Below are 22736 nucleotides of genomic sequence, written 5' to 3' on the forward strand. Positions count from 1 at the left end.
CCAGGCGGCACAACCCACTGAACTGTAAGCAATCTTTCCCCCAGTGGCTCCTGGGCTTTATAGCTCATCATAACCAACCTCAACACTACACAATTAATGCAAATAATAAAGAGGAAATAAAATGCATAGAGTTCACTGTTCACATACATGTCTCCAGGCAACCCTAAATATTTTCTCCTTTCCATGGTAAAAATGCTGTCTAATAAGGACGACATCTGACGTGGTTTTATTTCTTCTTTACATGCTTCTGTGTGTGGCATGTGCATGTGTGCAGATGGAGGGGTGCCCTTGTTCTTGCATGTGATGGGCAGACATTAGCATTGGGTGTCTGCCTCTATCACTTCCCACCTTGGGTTTTGAGATAGGGTCTCACTGCACCTGACCAACGACCAGAAAGGATCCACCTGCCCCTGTCCTTGCCAGAGCAGAGGTTATCGGCACACACGGCTACACCCAGCTATTCCATAGGTGCTGAGACCCAACTCCGGTCCTCATGCTTGTGCAGCACCTTCTATGGGATAATCCTTTACACTGTGTGAGAATATGGCACTGTGATTGGTTTACGAAAGAAGCTGACTGGCCAATAGCTGAACAGAATAAGGTTAGGCAGGAGAGCCAAACTGAGAATGCTGCAAGGGCAGAGTCTGGAGTTGCCAGCAGATGCAGAGAGAAGCAAGATGGGCACGCCAAAAAGTGAAACGGTACCAAGCCATGTGGCAAAGCATAGATAAGAAATACAGGTTAATTTAAAATTTTAACTAGTAACAAGCCTGAGCTATTAACCGAGCACTTATAATTAATATTTAGCCTCTGTGTTGGTTATTTGGGAACTGGCGGATGGGAGGGAAAAGCCCATGTACACCTTCTGTGGCATCTTTGAGTGATTTGTATATTAATTTTAATATACAAATGAATATGACAAGCCTGTTCTAATGTCTTAAAAATCAAATCACCTTATTTTTTTAAAAAAAATGTGTCCATGACTTGAACTAATATCCTACATATACATGAAAAACAAAATCCATGTGGAAATCAGATGAATGGAAAAAGGCTTTAAGAAGAAGTTGTTTTGTCTGAAAAATAAAGAATGTGACTCTACCCTCTCATGTCACTATATCATTGCTTTTTTTCTTCTTTCTTTCTAGTGCTGAGATCAAAACTAGGACTCTACCACTGACCATGTTCCCAGCCCTCATTGCTGTCTTAAGCTAATTACTGACCTTGAATTGTTATCATATATGAGAATGCTTAAAAACTTTTTATCGGGCAGTAAAATAGCTTTAAGTACTGCTCTTCTTAGCTTTAAGAATGTCTTCTACTCAAAAGTTTTAATCACATCCCCTATAAGAACACAGGACTAGATGTGGGTGCTGTAAACTTGGAAGGTCACAGGCTACCACCTTTAATAGCTTCCCTGGCCCCTAACGCCTTAGGTTGCTGCCTCTACCCAGTGTTCAAGACAAAGAGCCTTGTGAGCACGTCTGACTGGGAAAAGGCTCAGACCTTGCTGCTCCGCACTGCCAGGACACTGCAACCTCTGCAGAGCTGGGGCGCAGAGCAGCTTTTCACCTGCAGAAGACTTATTAGATGGATGTTCCTTGTCTAAATCCTAACAACCTTTAAAAGAACAATGAGGATTTGGAGGGGATTGCCCTCTAAGAAAGTCATGTACTGCTGATTCCTAGACCTTTTCGTGTGAAGCTTCATCTTCTGCTTATGTCTGCTGCATCCATGAATGGCAGTAGAAGGCTGCCTTTCACACAGCACCAGACAGTAAGTAACCTTACACCCAAGCCTCTGCACACTTTTCCTGCTGCAGCTTTCCATCTGGGCTATGACACCACTTTTTTAGGGAAGTCTTTGGTTCTTTCCAATCCAATCTGGGTTTTCTAGCTATACGTTCATACAGAACTGCATTCTTTTCCTTCTTTTACCCATAAGCTAGACAGACATTCACCATCTGGATACAGATTGCTTCAAGAAAGAACAGAAAAGTCCATAGTAACGAACAAAGCAAAGGGCCTTGACCTTATTAAACTATGAAGCTTGGCAGGCCATTCAGCTTGAGACCTACCCTGCAGTCGCCTCTGCCACACACAGATGAACAGCAAGTCCAGACCTGGAGCCTATCTTCCCAAGTCTACAGGGTCCACATCTTCACCATACTGCTCTGAGACTCAGATGAACATCTTGGATAAGCTGATTCTAGTTTCACCATGGTACCTCAAATAGTTGCCAGCAACAGTGCATTTGAGATAAGAAAGAGATCAAAAGGCCCTGCTATAGAAGGCAAGTGAGTCAGGCAGCTGTGTAAGAAACAAATAAAAGCTTTTCTTCCTGGCAGTCACTCGCCAATAAAGAATTGCTGAGAACACGCCAAATATGCATTGGTCCTGAGGTCATTATGAAGTGATCCTTATTACTAGAAAGCCACTATGTTAAAAGGATAAACAGTTAAGCATTTATTCCAAACACAGATAAACTGAAATGAAATACTACTCAGTTTTTAATGGCAACATATAATATGTAAAGTATGATGAAAACATTTTAATTGAGCAAATACTTTCCTTGTTCATACACAAAGCCACCAAAAACATGTAAGAATAACAGAAAAGGGAAGGCTGTCACCACACTGTTATAAACAAGTTGTAAGAAAATCAAATTGTTAATGGTTTGGTTTAATAAAACAAGCTTAACTATTACTAAACTCCCTAAAAGACACAAGCAGAATTTAAAGGGGACGGTGGGGGGAGGAGGGTGGACAAACCAGGTCTGCCCGCGAGGAGGCTGTGATCCCAGCCTCTCTGCAATAATCTAACGCATTACTTTCCAGACCCTCATAACTTCAGACCAGCCGGTCCGGAGTGGGGGCTGCACTGTGAATACCTGTCATTACTTCGCCGGCAAATTTTGAGAATGTTTGCACGAGGAACAAGAAGTAATTATTAAATGAATATCAAATACATATTCTTCTGCCTATAAACATTAAAGGCAATGTCACAGAGATGATGGGTCACCATTTCCATGAGCAACAAGAGGCAAGCACATTCTACCTAGCACCAGTTATAGTATGGACTACAATTCAGGAGAACACTGTGAAGGCCAACTGCAAGTCCTGCATGCTATCCAGAAGGGCAGCTGGATTCCACTGAATCTGGGAGCCACTTGCTTGCTGTAATGAAAGTCCAGCATCACTCTGGGAAGATTACTTGGGCAGCTGTGTGAAGGACGGATTTGCAGAGACATGAGAAAGGGAGATCAGTTGGGCTTTACTGCAATAACCATGTGAGATTCAATAAAGGTCTGAACAAGGCTGGTGGCAATCTGAAGAACTAGTGAAGGGGAGAACAAGATAAAGGAAGCCTCAGAGAATGGACAGAGAACAATGGGGCAAATGACAGGGATAAATGTCAGAGACAGAAGTAAACACTGAGGCGTAGAAAAGAAAGGAGTCTTTTGATGATGCTAACCAGCAGCAGAAAAAAAGAATACTCTTTGCAATTAGGCAAAAGGAGATTTTTTTTTCTTCTTCAGCAATTATATAAAAAGAGAGAAAGAGAGACTTTACCTTATAGGCCCACTAGATCCCAGGGGAAAAGAACATTTGCTGTCTTATTAAAAGGCCTTTAGCAGGCCCTTTATTGACAATAGTGCTGCTGGCCTATGGCACCAGAATTCAGTGCAGAAAGCATGGTGCCATTCCTTCAACTCCAACAGGAACCTGCAGTGGTAACATCTGCATACACCAAACAATCCAGATGATCTGTGTTACTTTAAACAATAAGTTTGCATAGATATAAACAGAAATTGGCTGGGGGTGGTGGTGCACGCCTTTAATCCCAACACTTGGGAGGCAGAAGCAGGCGGATTTCTATGAGTTCAAAGCCAGCCTGGTCTATAGGGCAGGTTCCAGGACAGTCAGGGCTAACAAAGAGAAATTCTGTCTCAAAAAACCAAAAAGAAAAAAGAAAAGAAACAGAAGTTAGTTTTAATGTCCAGATGCGTATGGAGAGAGGTGGACATAGTGTTGTGGAGCTGACCATGTTCCCTTGACAGCTAATCTATACGATGGGTAACACTATACAGCCCCATCCACAGTTTTCCTCTTTTCCAAGAACAATTCAGTGGAGTCGTGTGTTGTAATAAGAGTACTAGAAACGAGTTGCCATCCTTGACCTATATAAATATGGAAGGATAAAGAACATGCTACTGTCCTTCAAAACAGGTCCTTTTCTCCACCCTTGCACTGCTACTCTAAGTCCCTGCTATACATTGGCTGAAGAAGAGCAAACAAGTTCAAAGACATCTTTGATGACAAACGAAGTTCAAAGCTGGCATAATGTGTATGAGACCCTGCCAGCCCCAAATACACACAAGAGCCAAACAATGCCCAGATGCCTGTCCATGACCCACTTTACAATGGCATGAGCATCTTAAGGGCCCACAGACATTCCTGTCTTTTCCCCCACTATACAAACCAATGATACTATCATCGACAAAGGGAAAATCCACTAGCAATAAAGGTGTTCTCCTGGTTCTCATATTCATTTTTCAACTCTGCAGCGGCAATGCTAAATGCCAAACATTCAAGAGGTTAAACCCTTCTATTTAAGAGTCAGTAAAAAAAAAAAAAAACAAAAAAAACACTTAACTAAAAATCTAAAAATGATAAACAATACAAACAGTTTACATAACCAATCATTAACAGAAGTGAACATTGCCTAATTTACTTTTCCAGTATCTGATAAAGAAATAGCATCTCACAATTCACAAGTTCAGCTGGACTTTCCCCACAAAACCTATTTCTATAATGCTCAGTACAAATGCAGAGTCCCAGCAGGTCATTTCCCAAGTGGACGATGATCTCTCAACAGGAAGAGGTACACTAGAGATGAAGCTGCAGCCTCTCTGCATTAGATAGAAACTTCTTCAGTCACCTCACCAGACCTTCCCTGGACACAGTTCACATCTCTAACTACCAAGCTCTATTTGACCACAGAAAGAAAAATCGGCCCCTCCCAAATACACATAGGACCTAATGGAGCAGCTAGTAGAGTTGATGTCAGTATGGGCACTACAGAGGCCACTTTTCCTTTTCCTTGTCCTTCTTCCTTCCCTTTTTCTCAGTCTTATGTACAAGAACATGATTAAGTCCAACTACATGAATAAACTAACATATTCTTCAAGAAGTATAAAAATGCCTGCAGTTAAAGTCACTCCACTTGATTCACCTCCTGATATCTATCATTTAACCATGCATTAGCTCAAACAATCCCCAAACTGTTATATAAAGTTGAGATATGATTGTGGAACAGTTTGAAGATGAAGAAATACACACACAAAAACTATAAATGGGAAAACTAATACATATTTACTCCATTAAAAAATATGAACTGAAATGGCAATAATTGAGAAATTTAAACATGAACCACATACTAGAAGATACATGCCACTCTGTTAAAGATTTCCTATTTTATTTGTGTGTCTGTGTGCCAGTGTGTACAGGGAGATGCCTGCAGAGGCCAAAAGAGGGAGTCAGCGTCCCTGGAGCTGGAGTTACAGGTAGGTGGTTCTAAACTTCCCATGTGGTTGCTGGGAAACAAATTTATTTCCTCTACAAGAGCAGCAAGTGCTCTTAACCACTGAACCATTTCTCAAGTCATAATACAGGTAACAATTTACAGAATAATATGTATGTTAAACATGGCACAAACATATTACATCTTTTTTAAAATGTAAAAATCAAAACATATGTCAATCAAGCCAATAAAGCTCATATTTAAAATATAAAGATAATATAAAAGTAGACATATCTCTAATTTACTGTTGAAAACCATTAAATTTGACTTTCCAGTAACAGATCTGATTCTGAGTCATTGTATGACCCAACCTAATCAAGAGCTGCTTTCTTGATGCTTTGTTTTTTACCTGAAAACAGTCAACTTTTTAAGTGCATCTCAACTTAGAACTTAACATATATACTAACAAAATACATGAATCACCCAAGAGTAAACAGCCTTATTAGTAAACAGAAAAAATAGAGACTAAATCAATATATTTGCCATTTTCTAGAAATCTAAATGGCAAAGAGGTTTTGCATTAAAACGGCTTATGCTGGTGACCAGAAGTAACAACAAAAACACATTGCTAAACTACACTGGCGGGTATAACAGGGTATAACATGGCATACGGATACTTGTAACAGAAACCTGTTACATCTGGCCAGGTCCTCTCACCATACAGAGCATATTCAAAAGACCACTACCCACACAAGGATATTTATCACAGTTGTACCCTAGGTCCAGCATCACTGGAAATGTGTGCAGAACACTGACAATAACAACAAACGGATCCCCTCTTTTTCTGGGCGCATCTCTTTACAATGCAATCAACTATAGGAAGGAACTTTGTTCACCCATTCACCTGTAGACAGACAGCAAAGGCTGTCTAAAGCTGGGATGTATTACAAAAATATCCTCATGACTATTGACACATGTCTCTCTATGCATACTTGTTTTCATCTCCACGTCTAGAAAGCCTGGGCATACAGGGCTTTGGATCTAATTTTCTAAAAACTTTCCCACTGCCTGGTATGTTTGCATGAGTGCTATAGCTTACAATCAGAGCACCTTCTCAGAAAACATAAGGCCTTGTGTTTGATCCCCAACACTACAAGGGAAGAGAAGAGGAGAGGAGCAGAGGGGAAGACAGAAGGGTCAGCTCTTCCACATCCTCTACACTTGACATGGCTACTCTTTGTAACTGTAGCCATTTTGGTAGTTATTTTAATTACATGGGTTATCCAATTTTACTAAGCTTTAATGTGTTGCTTTTGTTCCTTTCAATGAAACAGAAAGCTAAAGAGTTAAGATTAATAGTGTTCCTAGAAGCTATGATACCATCTTATTAGTATGAAATAAAACATCAAGTGATGGGCTGGAGAGATGACTCAGAGGTTAAGAGCATTGCCTGCTCTTCCAAAGGTCCTGAATTCAATTCCCAGCAACCACATGGTGGCTCACAACCATCTGTAATGAGGTCTGGTGCCCTCTTCTGGCCTTCAGGCATACACAGAGACAGAATAGTGTATATATAATAAATGAATAAATATAAAAAAACATCAAGTGATGAGAATGTTATAGAAGTTTTCATATGGAGAGATGGAGGAAAATATTCTTCAAGTGTTTATCTGTTCTAATTAATATACAAGTCAATTAGATAAAAGATAATTATGAATTATTGCCAAATAAATAATTTCCAAAAGGGGGAGGGTGCTACAAAAAGAAATCTATTCAATCAGAAAAACAGATTAAGAAGGAGGTATATACAATTATTTTGAGACATACTCTGTCAAGGTTCCAAAATATTAAAAAGTGTATTCTAAATAAAACTAAAGGTAAAAACGCTGTTGAACTATCTAAGCAGACCTGATCTACCATTACTCTCCTGGTTTCACTTCATTCCCCAACTGTCTCAACTTCAAGGCCTTGCAGAGACAATCTCTTGAATCCCAGCACTCTCTTCTTGATGTCTATTGGCTAGCCCTGCCAAAAGTCTTTGTAACTATCACATACCTATCCTCTGCAGCCCACCCTTCTGTTCTCACGATGCCAAAGGATACATAAATGCTTATATGAACACCTTCTGATAACCAGTCCTTAGCCTGGTGATTCCCTGTTTCGAAGAAGAATCTATCACCCTGTCTAGCTCAACTGTGACAACCCAAAACCCAGGCACCCAAAGCTCAAATCTCCCCATTCCAGCTTCCATGGGTTCTCAGTCTCTCTCTTGCAAAAGTGATTGCTGCTCCTGAGTCTCACCTTGCTCATAATCTCTCTTTCATTGAAATAAATGACTGAGCCCCAAAGAAAGAACCAGGCTGACAGTGCTCTGTCTGCAGAAGTAAATATTCCCTGGGTTTCAGGCAGCTAAGCTCCAGGCTACTACCCATCTCACAGCACCGGCATGTTTTGGAAAGTGAAAATTACTTCAACCTCGACTTAGAAACAGGCAAAGTTCCAGCATATTTCCTTCTGTGAAGAACTATTAAAATCTAGCTGCTGAAGTGATATCTACCCAAACACACTGACCACAAAAGGGTCAGATATTCCAGCATCCCTCACTCTACACTTGACTCTAAATTAGACAAGCAGCCTGGATACCAAATGAATTTTCTTACTCACTTAGATGCATGAGCACCACAAAGTTATCAAGGTACCCGCACCTAATCCACAAACTTAAGATTATATTTAATGCAGAAAATTGGAAATGTGAGTTTCCTCAGCATCATTTATCAAAAGTTCGAATGTTTTCCATTTAAGTAAATCGCAACATTTGACACATCTCTTATCACTGAAAACACTGTGCTCAAATATAGAAAACAGGTTCTCTAAGCGCATGAGAGACTGAGACCTGTCAATCAGTCTTACGTAAGAATTATAGGTGCTGGCACATTTGGGCCAACAATGCATCATTCTGATCACATCAACAGATACAAACCCTGCTTCCTAATTAATGATGCCACAGCAAAAATAGCAAACTACAGTCAACATCTGCTCCAGGATAGGGAGCAAGCACAAGTGGTCCGACAGTGTAAAGCATGGTTTCTTTGACTGAGGAGAGCTAGCTGAAGTTCTTAGACCTGACCCCCAGGATTCTTCCAATAAATAATCACCCCTGATATCACACTTGTCACACGACAAGTAAGCAAAAACACGGGTAGAGAATCACAAATGTAAGCATGCATAGTTATTCCAATGTGAGAAGAAAGCTGTAAAACCCTAATTATCTAGAAAACTGTCCTGATACATGGAATTTTTCAAATTTGAACTAAAGTATTATGAAACACTGTGAGAAGTGCTGCCAGGCAAGGTCATGATTGTACCACTTTTAGAGTGTGTTTATGAAGTTAGCACTGTTAGGAAAACTATATGCTAAGCTCTTCAAAGGATACAAAAACAATTTGTGTTAAAAATGTAAATGTATGTACCAAATGTAACACAGAGAAGACAATTAAGTCATGTAAACAAAGAATGAGTATAAAAAATGCAATTTAGGAAGCCTGAAAGAAAGAGGAAACTTTTAGGGTTGTGTTCGCAGAGGGCAGAGGAGAGAGAAGAGAGAGTTATCTTGGCTGGAAACTACACAGCTTCCTAACATCATTTACATATCAATAGAAGAAAAGAAGAGCTTCTCTGGATTAGAGTTAATTCTACCCCAAAGAAGACAATCCAAGGTCAAAAGTGCATTCCAGTCTGAAGAAGGCCAAGTACCCAGTGCAGGGACAGACAGGAAATCTTTCACAGAAGGAACTAATAACAAAAACACCCTCTGAAATTTAGTTAAGGGATGACCTATGCTAGACGGGTAAGGAGACCTGAAGAGCAAAGGGCAAAGAGCTCATACTAGAACAGCATAAATCCATTTGCTCCTGGCTTCCTTACCTGCATCTTTTCTATGCTTTGAATGATCTTTGAAAGTCTCCTCAACACCCAAACTCAAAAGGTTTATGAATTCCCATAGCAACCAAAAGAGGTCTGTGTATGTATTAAAATTTTAGCCCTGGAAACATATACATAATAGTATTAATTATAATTATAATTAGTATTAATAGTACTAATTAATATTAGTATTAATTAATAACAGTAATTAATTAATTAATTAATAGCACTAATAGTATTCTTCAGGTGGTATTTTTGTGCATGTGTAGCAAAAATAACTAAGGGAAAAAAGGCCTTGAATTTGAAAGGGAGTGTGGGGTGGAGACAGGAGGAATTGAAGAGAGGAGGGAGGAGAAATGATATAAATATAATATTCCTATATGAAATTCTCAAAAACAATTATTTTGACTAGTGTCCTAGATTGTTTTCTATTGCTGTGATAAAACAATGACCAAAACCAAAGTGGGAAAGAAAGGATTTATATTATCTTACACATATCATGACAGATTTGAAACTGAGATTAGCACTTCTTTCAAAAGATAATGACCTCCTGATATTTGAGACTTAAAATTCTAATCTGATGAGAACCATCAAGAAGCCATGTGCTTACATAAGTAACTCTTCCAGGGCAGATTATCAAATTTCTTGGAAAGACTAAACAAATAAAGAAAAATCTCATCAAATCATCATCTTCATCTACAATGAAAGGGGTAAGAAAAAGAAACAAAACAATAAACATGACGTAAGTTTAGTTTTCAAAGGCGGCAGACAGGGCCCAAAAGCAAAAGTTGAGACAATCTTATGGGTGAAATCACTACAAGCTGAACACCAACGAATCACATGGCACCAATCTCATGGGCAAGATCACTACCAGCTAATTGCCGGAGGACATAGCTTACATGGCGTTGACTCACAGAAGATGGAACCCAGGCACAGGCTCAGTACATACAAAGACTGCTTCTTGGCAACAAAAGTATATGACTATAAACCTCATGGGCAAACACATGTTCTAAACAATGCATATTAAAGACTTAAGAACCAGGTGGTGGTGGTGCACACCTTTAATCCCAGCACACAGGAAGCGGAGGTAGGCACATCTGTATGAGTTTGAGGCCATCCTGGTCTACAAAGCCAAGTTCCAGGACAGGTCCCAAAATCTACAGAGAAACCCTGTCTCGAAAAACAAAACAACAAACAAACAAACAAAGACTTATGAGACTGTTCAGGCAAACTTTGTTTTAAAGTTAGGAAGTCGTGTGTAACGCTCCACCACCCCCACTTCCCCCCTCTTGTGTATTAACAGACCACAGTGGAAAACCCAAGGGCTTAGATCACCAAGATGTACAGGCAGAGTCTGAAGTAAGAGAGGAGGGAATAAAGGGAGTAAAGAATATATTCCTCTATTCCTCTTGCCAGAAAAGGACAATTAAGAGAGGAAAAAAAAAAAACAAACCGAAACCCGAGGTTGCCCTGAGGGCACGGTGCAGCATTGCAGGGAGAGGGCACATTTCCCTTCCCGGATGCTACATTCCTTTCCTCCCCTGTGCCACATGCAGTGTCCTAGAATAGGTCACAACAAGCGCTGAATGCTTTGTTATTGGTATTTAATATCTGTCATGCCTCCCCCTACCCGACTAGAGAGACAGATGGCGCTGCAGTTAAGAGCACTTGGAGCTTTAACAGAGTACCTGGGTTCAGTTCTGAGCATGCACGTGGTGGCTCACAATATTCTATTACTCTAGTTCCAGAGATCCAAGTCCCTCTTCTGACTTCCTCATGTAACAGGGACATAGATGATAGACATAAATGCATGCAAATAAAATACTCATACACAAAAATAAATCTTAAAAAAAAACTTAACATCTGCCCCCAGCAAAACATTCATCTTTTCATTCTACATTTTTATAGTCACACAAAAAAACAAAAGTTACCAATACCTTTAAGGTGGGCATTAAACAGAAAAATCAAACTTCAAATGTAACAGTTACTTCATCCTGAACACCAAAGTCGCAATCAAGTAAGCCTAAAAGCATTCACATAAAATATCTGAACTGTATACACTAAAAGAGATAAACTAATACACCAGTCAGTCAAGCTTCAATCATATTTGGCAACTCAATGAGAGGGCAAGACAATTCAGACATCAAAGAGAGATTCACACACAAAATTCTCACAAACTCCCAGGCATGTAAATTAGCATTATTCACTAATAAAAGCAGGATCTTTTGTTTTAATGACAGTTTATCTAAACCAGTAGTTCTCAACCTGTGGGTCGCAACCCTTTTGGGAGTCTAATATAAGATATACTGAATAACAGATATTTATATTACGATTCATAATGGTAGCAAAATTATTACAGTTATGAAGTAGCAACAAAATAATGTTATGGTTGGGGATCACCACAACATGAGGTACTATATTAAAAGGTCATAGCATTTGAAGCGCTAAGCTAGACATTCCACACTGCCAATTAAATATATGTGCAGATACGTACTATCTTAATGCTCCATTCAAAGTCAAGTGAATGTTTATAATAATAAATTTATACAAAGAGTATGTAAGTATAAACACATCAGTCAAACTAATATATATATAATGTATCTACAACTATTCCTTTCTCTAGTTCATCTTTAAAACTTAAGGAATATACTAAAAATTTTAGACTGTACTCTTAGCACTCTGATTACCACCTTCTTATGCTACTGAGCTGTTAAAATCACAAATTTTTAGCATGACACTTAACATGTACACTATTTTATACCACATACTTACTACATCAAACTTCTGAGTGATGTTTCCCTGGACATCAAGTAAATAAACCTTGCCATAATGTGTGCCCAGTGCCAAAAACTGTAAGAAAAGCAAAGATGTCAATTAATAAATACGCAGTGTATTAGTATACAGTTAATAAAAACCTTTTCAAAGTGAAACACTTAATACACAATCATCTGCAATATCTTGGAAGATATGCATTCCTTAAAACAGGCAAGCCTCCAGCTTGGGGGAAATGACAGAACCAGGCCTATTTACCAAGCCCGTGTAAGCCAGCTGTCAGGATGACGCATGAGGACCCTCATCTGCTGACAACTAATGGCGTGGACGCACTCGGTACACAGTGCCTGATGGACTGGGCAGTAAATTAAAAATGCAGCAGTAAAGGCTCAAACATGCTGCAGCTGAACCCAAAGTCAGGGGAAATGATTAAGAAACTCCCTAATTTAAGTTAAATGTGGAAATATAGGCCCGTCGTTTCAGCCCAATGAGGGGAAACTGCTTAAAAACAATAAAGCATTGTTTCTGAATGGAAAATTCCACACCATATTGAGGTATGAAAAACCTCAGATGTTCTTGTATCAACAGCTTCAGGATATCTCTATAAATGGTACCACATAACACTGAGCATAAATGTTTATACTCCAATGCAAAAATAATCCCTTCATGTCACTAAGTAACTGCTCAACTACATATTCATTTTATGACACTGGACTGCTTCACACACCCCACTGTTTCTTTATTCCTCTGAACTGATCCTAAACAAGCCAGAAGAAACTTAAGGACTACCTGAAATACGACATGAGATTTTTCTTCCTTTTCATTTCTCTAAGCATTACTCAAAGCGTCCCGAGTCCCCTGTATTTCACTGCATGCGAGCATGCTTCATTGCAGCCTATAATGAAATGCTCAGATTCATAGGCACTAGTAAGCATCTCAGTCAAGCAGCACAATCTTTAAAAAATAACCTTACAGGAAGTCAAGATTTGAAAGGATTTATCAAAATAGAATTGCTAAAAACGAAATTTCAATTCCGGCACTTAAAATACGAAGCTACATTAAAGAGGAGCCACAAAAGGGGGGAAAGGGGCTCATTAGAAATTCATCCCCTGCAATGCCTTTCACTCCTGCAAGGTTGCCTTTTTTCAGGAAGAAAAAAGTCCCCTGGGTAAAAAAATCAATACTGGTTAATAAAACATCAGGTGTGCAGACATAACTAGGGATGACGATTCCACTGCACAGGACTGCCTGAATGCACCAGGTGCCATGACGATTAGTCATCCGGGGCAGACAGCAAGCCTGGTGCAAACAGGAGGCTCGGGTGCTGCAGGAGAAAGGGAGAAGAGGTGAACCTGGTGTGAAATTAGTCTAGTATTTAAACCAAGCAGGAATGCTTTCTCCAATGCACAAGAACATTCTAATCAGAACTAGAGGACCCAAGTGGTTGTCATTTTATCTTCAGAGTGACACTGACTGTATCTGAACAGGAGATGCCACATAAAATGCTAACCAAAGGCAAGCGATATGCCATTTGACGTCTCTCTGCGGTAAAAGAATGGGTCTTAAAAGCTCACTGCACCCCAAGTACTTTACAGTATTGATTCTCCTCATAAATTCTGCATATAGTTTGTTAGAAAACTAAGGGAGTTTGAATCTTCAAAATGCAGCAATATTGTGTCACTCTGTGCATTATTATAAAGACCATTTTAAAAAATAACTGCATTCTATTTTAGGAAAAATTTAGAGGTTAAATATAATTCCTTAGATGTTTTCCTGAAAAATTTTCTAATAAAATCTGTTTTATCAACTTAGGATTGATAGTAAAATATAATTAGGATTTTATATTTTTGATATAAAGGTATGATAAATTTGGACCATTTATGAAAAAATTTATATGTATTTGTATGATGAGTTATCTTTTGTTCAGGAAGATATTTAACCACTTAGAACAGTAAACGAATGCTAATGTGTCTTAGACGAAAACAACTAAATGTCCTTCTAAAAAAAATTTAACTTGTTGAACAAAGTTATTTAATTACTGAAAGTATGGATAATTCATATAATCCTCTGCTTTTGACTAAAAATGCAGCAAAAATGCAAAATACATAATTGTCCACAATATGACACAATATGTAAGAACAAATCCTTCAAATTTTATTTTCCTTCTAGCCATTAAAAACCGTGAGTCTCTGGGCTCAGAGGGTCAAAGTGCTTGTTGCTAAGACAGATGAGTTCAGTCCCTAGGATCTGCATGGCGTATGAAGAGAACCAACTCCTCCAAGCTGTCCTCTGACCTCTATACATACACCATGGCTCAATCATGCCTATATATACACATAAACAATATCTCACACACCTATACAGATAATAAACAAACAAATAAATGCAATAAAACCTGGTCAAGGCACAGAACACTTGGCCTTACATGAAACATGTGTATCACCCTCCTCCCAAGGTTCATGAATCACTGCCGAAGTGGGTGAGGAAGAGTTTAAGAGCCAGAGGTATGATGGAGGTGGGTCTTGTATCTTATCTGTTGCTTTCATTGGTTAACTAATAAAGAAAACTGCTTGGCCTGATAGGACAGAAAATTATGTAGGCGGAGTAAACAGAACAGAATGCTGGGAGAAAGAAGCCGAGTCAGGCAGTCTCACTCCAGACAGACGCAGGCTAAGATCTTTCCTGGTAAGGCAGCTCGTGGTGCTACACAAAATATTAAAAGTGGGTTAGATCAATATGTTAAAGCTAGCCAATAAGAGGTTAAAACTAATGGGCCAAACAGTGTTTAAAAGAATACAGTTTCCGTGTAATTATTTCGGGTAAAGCTAGCCGTGCAGGCGGGGTGCCAGGAACGTAGCCTGCCTCTCCTACTACAACAGAGGTAGTGAATGATTATAAGGAAACTGTCATCTGGACACAACGAGGCAAGTGCATATCTGTACTCAGAGCACTTACAAGGCAAGCCCAAGCCAGACCAAACCCACCATGGAGAAAGGAGCTGGGCACACAATCCCACCTCTAGTCATGGGGTCTATTGCAACTGCTAGCTGCTAGGAGAAAATCAGTTTTCTCTAAAGTGTAACCCCTGGTAAATTGACCATGCTCCAGTGGAAGGCCTCACCCCCAAGAATATTTGGGCAGTACAATTTGGTTGTTGATAGAGTTGGGTGGATGGGGAAAAGAGGGAAAACCTGGGGATGGGGAGAATAAGAGAAACAGGGTGAATATAATTAAAACAAATTTTATTAAATTCTCCAAAACCTAATACTTTTTTTTAACTCCTTGGTCTTCTTAGGTATTAGATTTTGCTTTTTTCTTTAGCCTGAAAATATGTAAAATCTAGGCTGTATAATCATAAATATAGCTTCAATGTCCTCTCTAACATTTAATTAAAGGACACTGATTTGCTTTCCAAAAGGTGGGCACCTTACCCCACTAAGTGCAGTGCTTCCACTGTGCGCAACTGAACTCTATGTGGGTGAAACAGATGGGTTTGTCAGCAGGTCTAAAGAATCACCAAAAAAAGGAACCACAATGCATGTCTGTTTAGCCCTTGTTTTATAATATTCAAAGTACTGACACCAGGACAACCTCCAATTACACATGAGGTGTTAGATCCCAGAAACTGATGAGACTTCATTAGAAACAGGTACCGAGTGCAATCAGGGACAGAAACAAATACTGAAATGGAGGGTCCAGGAGGTAGTTGGGATTCAAAGCATATGTCTGCTATGCCCTGCATTCAGTTCCCAGAACTGCAGGAACAAAGCACAAATAACACTGATATGCTATCAACTCAATCAGAATCTTCTTAATAAAATATAGGGCTCAGCTGAGAGTCTATGTCCTAAATGTCAGCACTGACAATTCTTTCCAATTACCAGGTTCTCTGGCCAATTGGTTATGTACGGTGTTAACAAAGGGACAAACACGGCTCTTCATTTCATGCATTCAAATGTTCATTCAACAAGCACACAAAAACAACTATAATGTACTTAGACAATGAGCAAATGCAATAAAGGTTTTGCTGCACTGAGGAAGACACATGTAAAAAATAAGCAATTGCAATTAAATGTAAAGACTGTTTAAAGTGGCAGTACCTCTAAGATCCACGGAAATAGAGTTGTGTGATAAATCGGGAAGGAAGAATGAGAAAACAGACAGGGAAGAAAGGCCAGAGTGGAAACAACTTGCTCAACAACATGAAGCTGCATAACAAAAAACAGAAAATTATAAGCAGCTTTACACAGATGAAAGATCCATCTATCGCATCCCCAAGAGAAAAACGCAGGCGGTACAGCTGGAAAGGCTGACTAACAAGGCGCACTGAATAATTGCAGAGGGATGAAAGGTGGAAGTGGAGGAAAGCAGGGTGGACAGAACCAAATCATTAAGACATCAGGAATCAGGACGTTTCGCGGGAGAAGACTGAATGACCAGCTCAGACTCTCTGGAGGTCTCTGTGGGCAAAGGGCTGGAAGAGAAGCGAGAAGACAAATATGGAAGAGAGCAGACTAGTCCACAGTAGGGGCGAAAGCCTTGGGAGAAATGGTGAATGTGAGCTAGCAGAAGCTGGCGCACATAAGCTGGATGCAGAATCCATGCAAGAGCATAATGTGCCGAATAAGGCCAAAGCATTGCTGCCACAGTCCCAAACCCACAGCAAAAAGTAGTGACACAGGAGTTCAGCTACGCACTGCAAGCAAGATCCTACAGTGCCTTGCATACCACACCACAGAGCTCAGCTTCTATGTACATGAAAAAAATTACAAAAGGATCTAAAAAGTTCCGTACTTTCAACAAAATATCCTACAACTAGGAGGCAGAAGGGTCTAGACAGGAAAGCCAGATGAGTCCCCATTTACCTCGTGCAGGAAGGAGAAGCTGAGAGCCAATGCTCAAGCTCAGAAAAAACAAAGTCACCAAGACATGAGGAATGGCTGTGGGGAAGGGCAAAGGGGTCACTTCTGGCTTAGGTCACAGAAGATGGTGATGCCACCAAAATGGGATCACATAGCCCAAAACAGGTACACGTTTAGAAAAAAAAAAGAAGATAATCCCAACATGTATGTGCTAAGGTTCCAATAAAAAGAACAAAGGAAGAGGCGTCTAGAAAGAAGATAATCCCAACACGTATGTGCTAAGGTTCCAATAGAAAGAACAAAGGAAGAGGCGTCTAGAAAGAAGATAATCCCAACACGTATGTGCTAAGGTTCCAATAGAAAGAACAAAGGAAGAGGCGTCTAGAAAGAAGATAATCCCAACACGTATGTGCTAAGGTTCCAATAGAAAGAACAAAGGAAGAGGCGTATAGAAAGAAGATAATCCCAACATGTATGTGCTAAGGTTCCAATAAAAAGAACAAAGGAAGAGGCGTCTAGAAAGAAAATAATCCCAACACATATGTGCTAAGGTTCCAATAGAAAGAACAAAGGAAGAGGCGTCTAGAAAGCCCACATGCTCTTCTGAGAGCTCAGCATGTTGGCGAAAAAAATGAAACATAGAGAGCCCGCCTACACTTCCTGATCAACCTACAGGGCTACACTGCCCGGTACCTCCTCTCTCTTCCTATCCCATCCAGCTTACATCCAGATCCCCCTACCCCCTGTCTCCCTCCATCCCTCCCTTCCCTGGTGGCAGAGAGCCTCCCTGCTCTGCCTGCTTGGGCGCTGGGTCCTAACCCCAAGCGTAGGGTAAAGGGGAGCTCGGGGGCTTCTTTGTCCCCATAGCCCGCCTGCAGCAAGCAGGGTGGGCCCTTTGTCTGCGAGCGAACCAAGCAGCACGGAGTTTCGATCAGGGCACCTAGTGAGACATCATTGTGGTGAGTGAGTGCTGAGGCACCCAGGAACAGCCCGCCTACACTTCCTGATCAACCTACAGGGCTACACTGCCCGGTACCTCCTCTCTCTTCCTATCCCATCCAGCTTACATCCAGATCCCCCTACCCCCTGTCTCCCTCCATCCCTCCCTTCCCTGGTGGCAGAGAGCCTCCCTGCTCTGCCTGCTTGGGCGCTGGGTCCTAACCCCAAGCGTAGGGTAAAGGGGAGCTCGGGGGCTTCTTTGTCCCCATAGCCCGCCTGCAGCAAGCAGGGTGGGCCCTTTGTCTGCGAGCGAACCAAGCAGCACGGAGTTTCGATCAGGGCACCTAGTGAGACATCATTGTGGTGAGTGAGTGCTCCTGCACCCGGGAACAGCCCGCCTACACTTCCTGATCAACCTACAGGGCTACACTGCCCGGTACCTCCTCTCTCTTCCTATCCCATCCAGCTTACATCCAGATCCCCCTACCCCCTGTCTCCCTCCATCCCTCCCTTCTTGGGGCAGAGTGCCTCCCTGTTCAGCCTGCCTGGGCGCTGGGACTGAACCCGAAGGTGAGTGCAAAGGGGAAGGTGGTAGCTCCCTTGTCTCCATAACCTGCCTGCAGCAAGCAGGGTGGGCCTTTGTTTGCAAGCTAACCAAGCAGCAAGGAGATAGGAACTGGACTCCAGGAGAAACATCACGGGGGAGTGACATCACTTGGAAGGTACATCAGTTGGCAAGAAGACCTGATCCTGTAAAAGAAGATCCATAGGAGAATATTGGAAGGAAGAGATGGGGAGACGCCAATGCAAGAATTCACCCAACAATCTGAAAAACAACACGAAACTACCAGAAGCCAGCGACCTCACAACAGGAGGACATGAACACCTTAATCATGAAGAAGGAGAAAAAACTGACTTCATGACAGGGATTGACACCCTTAAACAGCATATAAAAAACGCCCTTATAGAAATGGATGAGAAGTATAACAGAAAGTTCGAGGAATTGAGTAAATCAGTGAATGATACCCTAGGAAAGCAAGGAAAAACAATCAAGCAGATAATGGAAACAGTTCATGATTTGAAAAATGAAATGGAGGCAAAGAAGAAAACACAAACAGAGGGCCGGCTGGACATGGAAAATCTAGGTAAACGAATAGAGACTACAGAAACAAGCATAACCAGCAGAATACAAGAGATAGAAGAAAGAATCTCAGAGTCTGAGGATAACATAGAGAAAATAAACGCACTGATCAAAGAAAACAGCAAGTCCAACAAACTCTCATCACAAAACATTCAGGAAATATGGGACACAATAAAAAGACCAAACCTAAGAATAATTGGAGTAGAAGAAGGAGAAGAAGTGCAGCTCAACGGTCCAGAAAATATACTTAACAAAATTATAGAAGAAAACTTTCCCAACCTGAAGAAGGATGTACCTATGAAGGTTCAAGAGGCATACAGAACCCCAAATAGGCTGGATCAAAAAAAAAACATCCCCTCGCCATATAATAATCAAAACACAAAATATACAGAATAAAGAAAGAATATTAAGAGCCGCAAAGGAAAAAGGCCAAGTTACTTATAAAGGTAAACCTATCAGACTTACACCTGACTTCTCTATGGAAACCATGAAAGCCAGAAGGTCCTGGATAGATGTACTGCAAAAACTAAGAGACCATGGATGCAAGCCCAGACTACTATATCCAGCCAAGCTTTCGTTCACCATAAATGGAGAAAACAAAATTTTCCAGGATAAAAACAAATTTAAGCAATACGTAGCCACAAATCCAGCCTTACAGAAAATAATAGAAGGAAAATCACTAACCAAGGAGTCCAACAAAGACCTCAATAACTCAGACATCTAGAGACCCTTCACCAGCGCAACTCAAAGAAGGGAAACACACAAACCCTACTACTTAAAAAGTGACCGGAGTTAACAACCACTGGTCATTAATATCACTTAATGTCAATGGACTCAACTCACCTATAAAAAGGCACAGGCTAAGAGACTGGATACGAAAACAGGATCCAACATTCTGCTGTCTACAAGAAACACACCTCAACCACAAAGACAGGCACCTACTCAGAGTAAAGGGCTGGGAAAAGGCTTATCAAGCAAATGGACCTAAGAAACAAGCAGGTGTGGCCATACTAATTTCTAACAAAGTTGACTTCAAACTTAAATCAATCAAAAGAGATGGAGAGGGACATTTTATACTCATAACAGGAAAAATTCATCAGGAAGAAATCTCAATCCTGAATATCTATGCCCCTAATATAAAAGCACCCACGTATGTAAAAGAAACATTGCTAAAATTCAAGGCAGCCATCAAACCGCACACACTAATAGTAGGAGACTTCAACACTCCTCTTTCACCAATGGACAGGTCAATCAGACAGAAACCTAACAGAGAAATTAGAGAATTAATGGAGGTAATGAAGCAAATGGACTTAACAGACATCTATAGAATATTCCACCCAAATAGGAAAGAATATACCTTTTTCTCTGCAGCTCATGGAACCTTCTCGAAAATTGACCACATACTTGGTAACAAAGCTAACTTACACAGCTACAAAAAAATATTACTAACCACCTGTGTCTTATCAGACCACCATGGATTAAAGTTAGAATTCAACAACAATGCTACCCCCAGAAAGCCTACAAACTCATGGAAACTGAACAGTCAACTACTGAACCATACCTGGATTAAGGAGGAAATAAAGAAAGAAATTAAAGTCTTCCTTGAATTCAATGAAAATAAAGAAACAACATACTCGAACTTATGGGACACTATGAAAGCAGTCCTGAGAGGAAAGTTCATAGCACTAAGTGCCCACTTAAAGAAAACAGAGAAAGCACATATTGGAGACTTAACAGCCCACCTGAAAGCTCTAGAAAAAAAAGAAGCAGACTCACCTAGGAGGAGTAGAAGACTGGAAATAATCAAACTGAGGGCTGAAATCAACAAAATAGAAACACAAAAAACAATCCAAAGAATCAATGAATCAAGAAGCTGGTTCCTGGAAAAAATCAACAAGATTGACAAACCCCTATCCAAACTAATCAAACGGCAGAGAGAAAATTTGCAAATTAATAAGATCAGAAATGAAAAGGGGGACATAACCACAAACACAGAGGAAATTCAGAGAGTCATTAGATCTTACTACAAAAGCTTGTATGCCACTAAACTGGAAAATGTAAAAGAAATGGACACTTTCTTAGATAAATATCATTTACCAAAATTAAATCAGGACCAGGTGAACAAGCTAAACAGACCTGTCAGTCGCGAAGAACTAGAAGCTGTTATCAAAAACCTCCCTACCAAAAAAAGCCCAGGGCCAGATGGTTTCAATGCGGAATTCTACCAGAACTTCCAAGAAGACCTAATACCTATACTCCTCAATGTATTCCACAATATAGAAACAGAAGGGTCATTACCAAATTCCTTTTATGAAGCTACAGTTACTCTGATACCAAAACCACACAAAGACTCAACCAGGAAAGAGAATTACAGGCCGATCTCACTCATGAATATCGACGCAAAAATCCTCAACAAAATACTGGCAAACCGAATCCAAGAACACATCCGAAAAATTATCCATTATGATCAAGTAGGATTCATTCCTGAGATGCAGGGATGGTTCAACATACGAAAATCTATCAATGTAATCCATCATATAAATAAACTGAAAGAAAAAAACCATATGATCATTTCATTAGATGCTGAAAAAGCATTTGACAAAATTCAACATCCATTTATGTTAAAAGTCTTGGAGAGATTAGGGATACAAGGGTCATACCTAAATATAATAAAAGCTATATACAGCAAGCCGACAGCTAACATCAAATTAAATGGAGAGAAACTCAAAGCCATCCCGCTTAACTCAGGAACACGACAAGGCTGCCCACTTTCGCCATACCTCTTCAATATAGTGCTGGAAGTTCTAGCAATAGCAATAAGACAGCATAATGGGATCAAGGGGATTCGAATTGGAAATGAAGAAGTGAAACTTTCGTTATTCGCAGATGATATGATAGTGTACATAAGCGACCCCCAAAATTCCACCAAAGAACTTTTACAGCTGATAAACACCTTTAGTAATGTGGCAGGATACAAGATCAACTCCAAAAAATCAGTCGCCCTCCTATACTCAAAGGATATGGAAGCAGAGAGGGAAATCAGAGAAGCTTCTCCATTCACGATAGCCACAAACAGCATAAAATATCTTGGGGTAAATCTAACCAAGGAAGTGAAAGATCTATTTGACAAGAACTTTAAGGCACTGAAGAAAGAAATTGAAGAGGATACCAAAAAATGGATGGACATCCCTTGCTCTTGGATTGGGAGGATCAACATAGTAAAAATGGCAATTCTACCAAAGGCAATTTATAGATTCAATGCAATCCCCATCAAGATCCCATCAAAATTCTTCACAGATCTGGAGAGGACAATAATCAACTTTATATGGAAAAACAAAAAACCCAGGATAGCCAAAACAATCCTATACAATAAAGGATCTTCTGGAGGCATTACCATCCCTGACTTCAAACTCTATTACAGAGCTACAGTAATGAAAACAGGGTGGTACTGGCATAAAAACAGAGAAGTCGACCAATGGAATCGTATAGAAGACCCGGACTTTATCCCACAAACCTATAAACACCTCATTTTCGATAAAGGAGCTAAAAGTTTACATTGGAAGAAAGAAAGCATCTTCAACA

General features: G+C 40.2%; 1 protein-coding gene across 1 annotated transcript in view; it reads right to left on the reverse strand.

Annotated features, from left to right (window-relative positions):
• The window catches only part of Vps41 (VPS41 subunit of HOPS complex), a 143131-nt gene that overhangs the window by 93702 nt on the left and 26693 nt on the right, over window positions 1–22736 (reverse strand). Inside the window, exon 4 of the mRNA XM_075970144.1 lies at window positions 12213–12290. Coding sequence (XP_075826259.1) covers window positions 12213–12290 — 78 coding nt within the window. The remainder of the gene's footprint in view (window positions 1–12212; window positions 12291–22736) is intronic.

This window comes from Microtus pennsylvanicus, chromosome 4 (genome assembly GCF_037038515.1).
Source record: "Microtus pennsylvanicus isolate mMicPen1 chromosome 4, mMicPen1.hap1, whole genome shotgun sequence".
Classification (NCBI taxonomy): Eukaryota; Metazoa; Chordata; class Mammalia; order Rodentia; family Cricetidae; genus Microtus; species Microtus pennsylvanicus.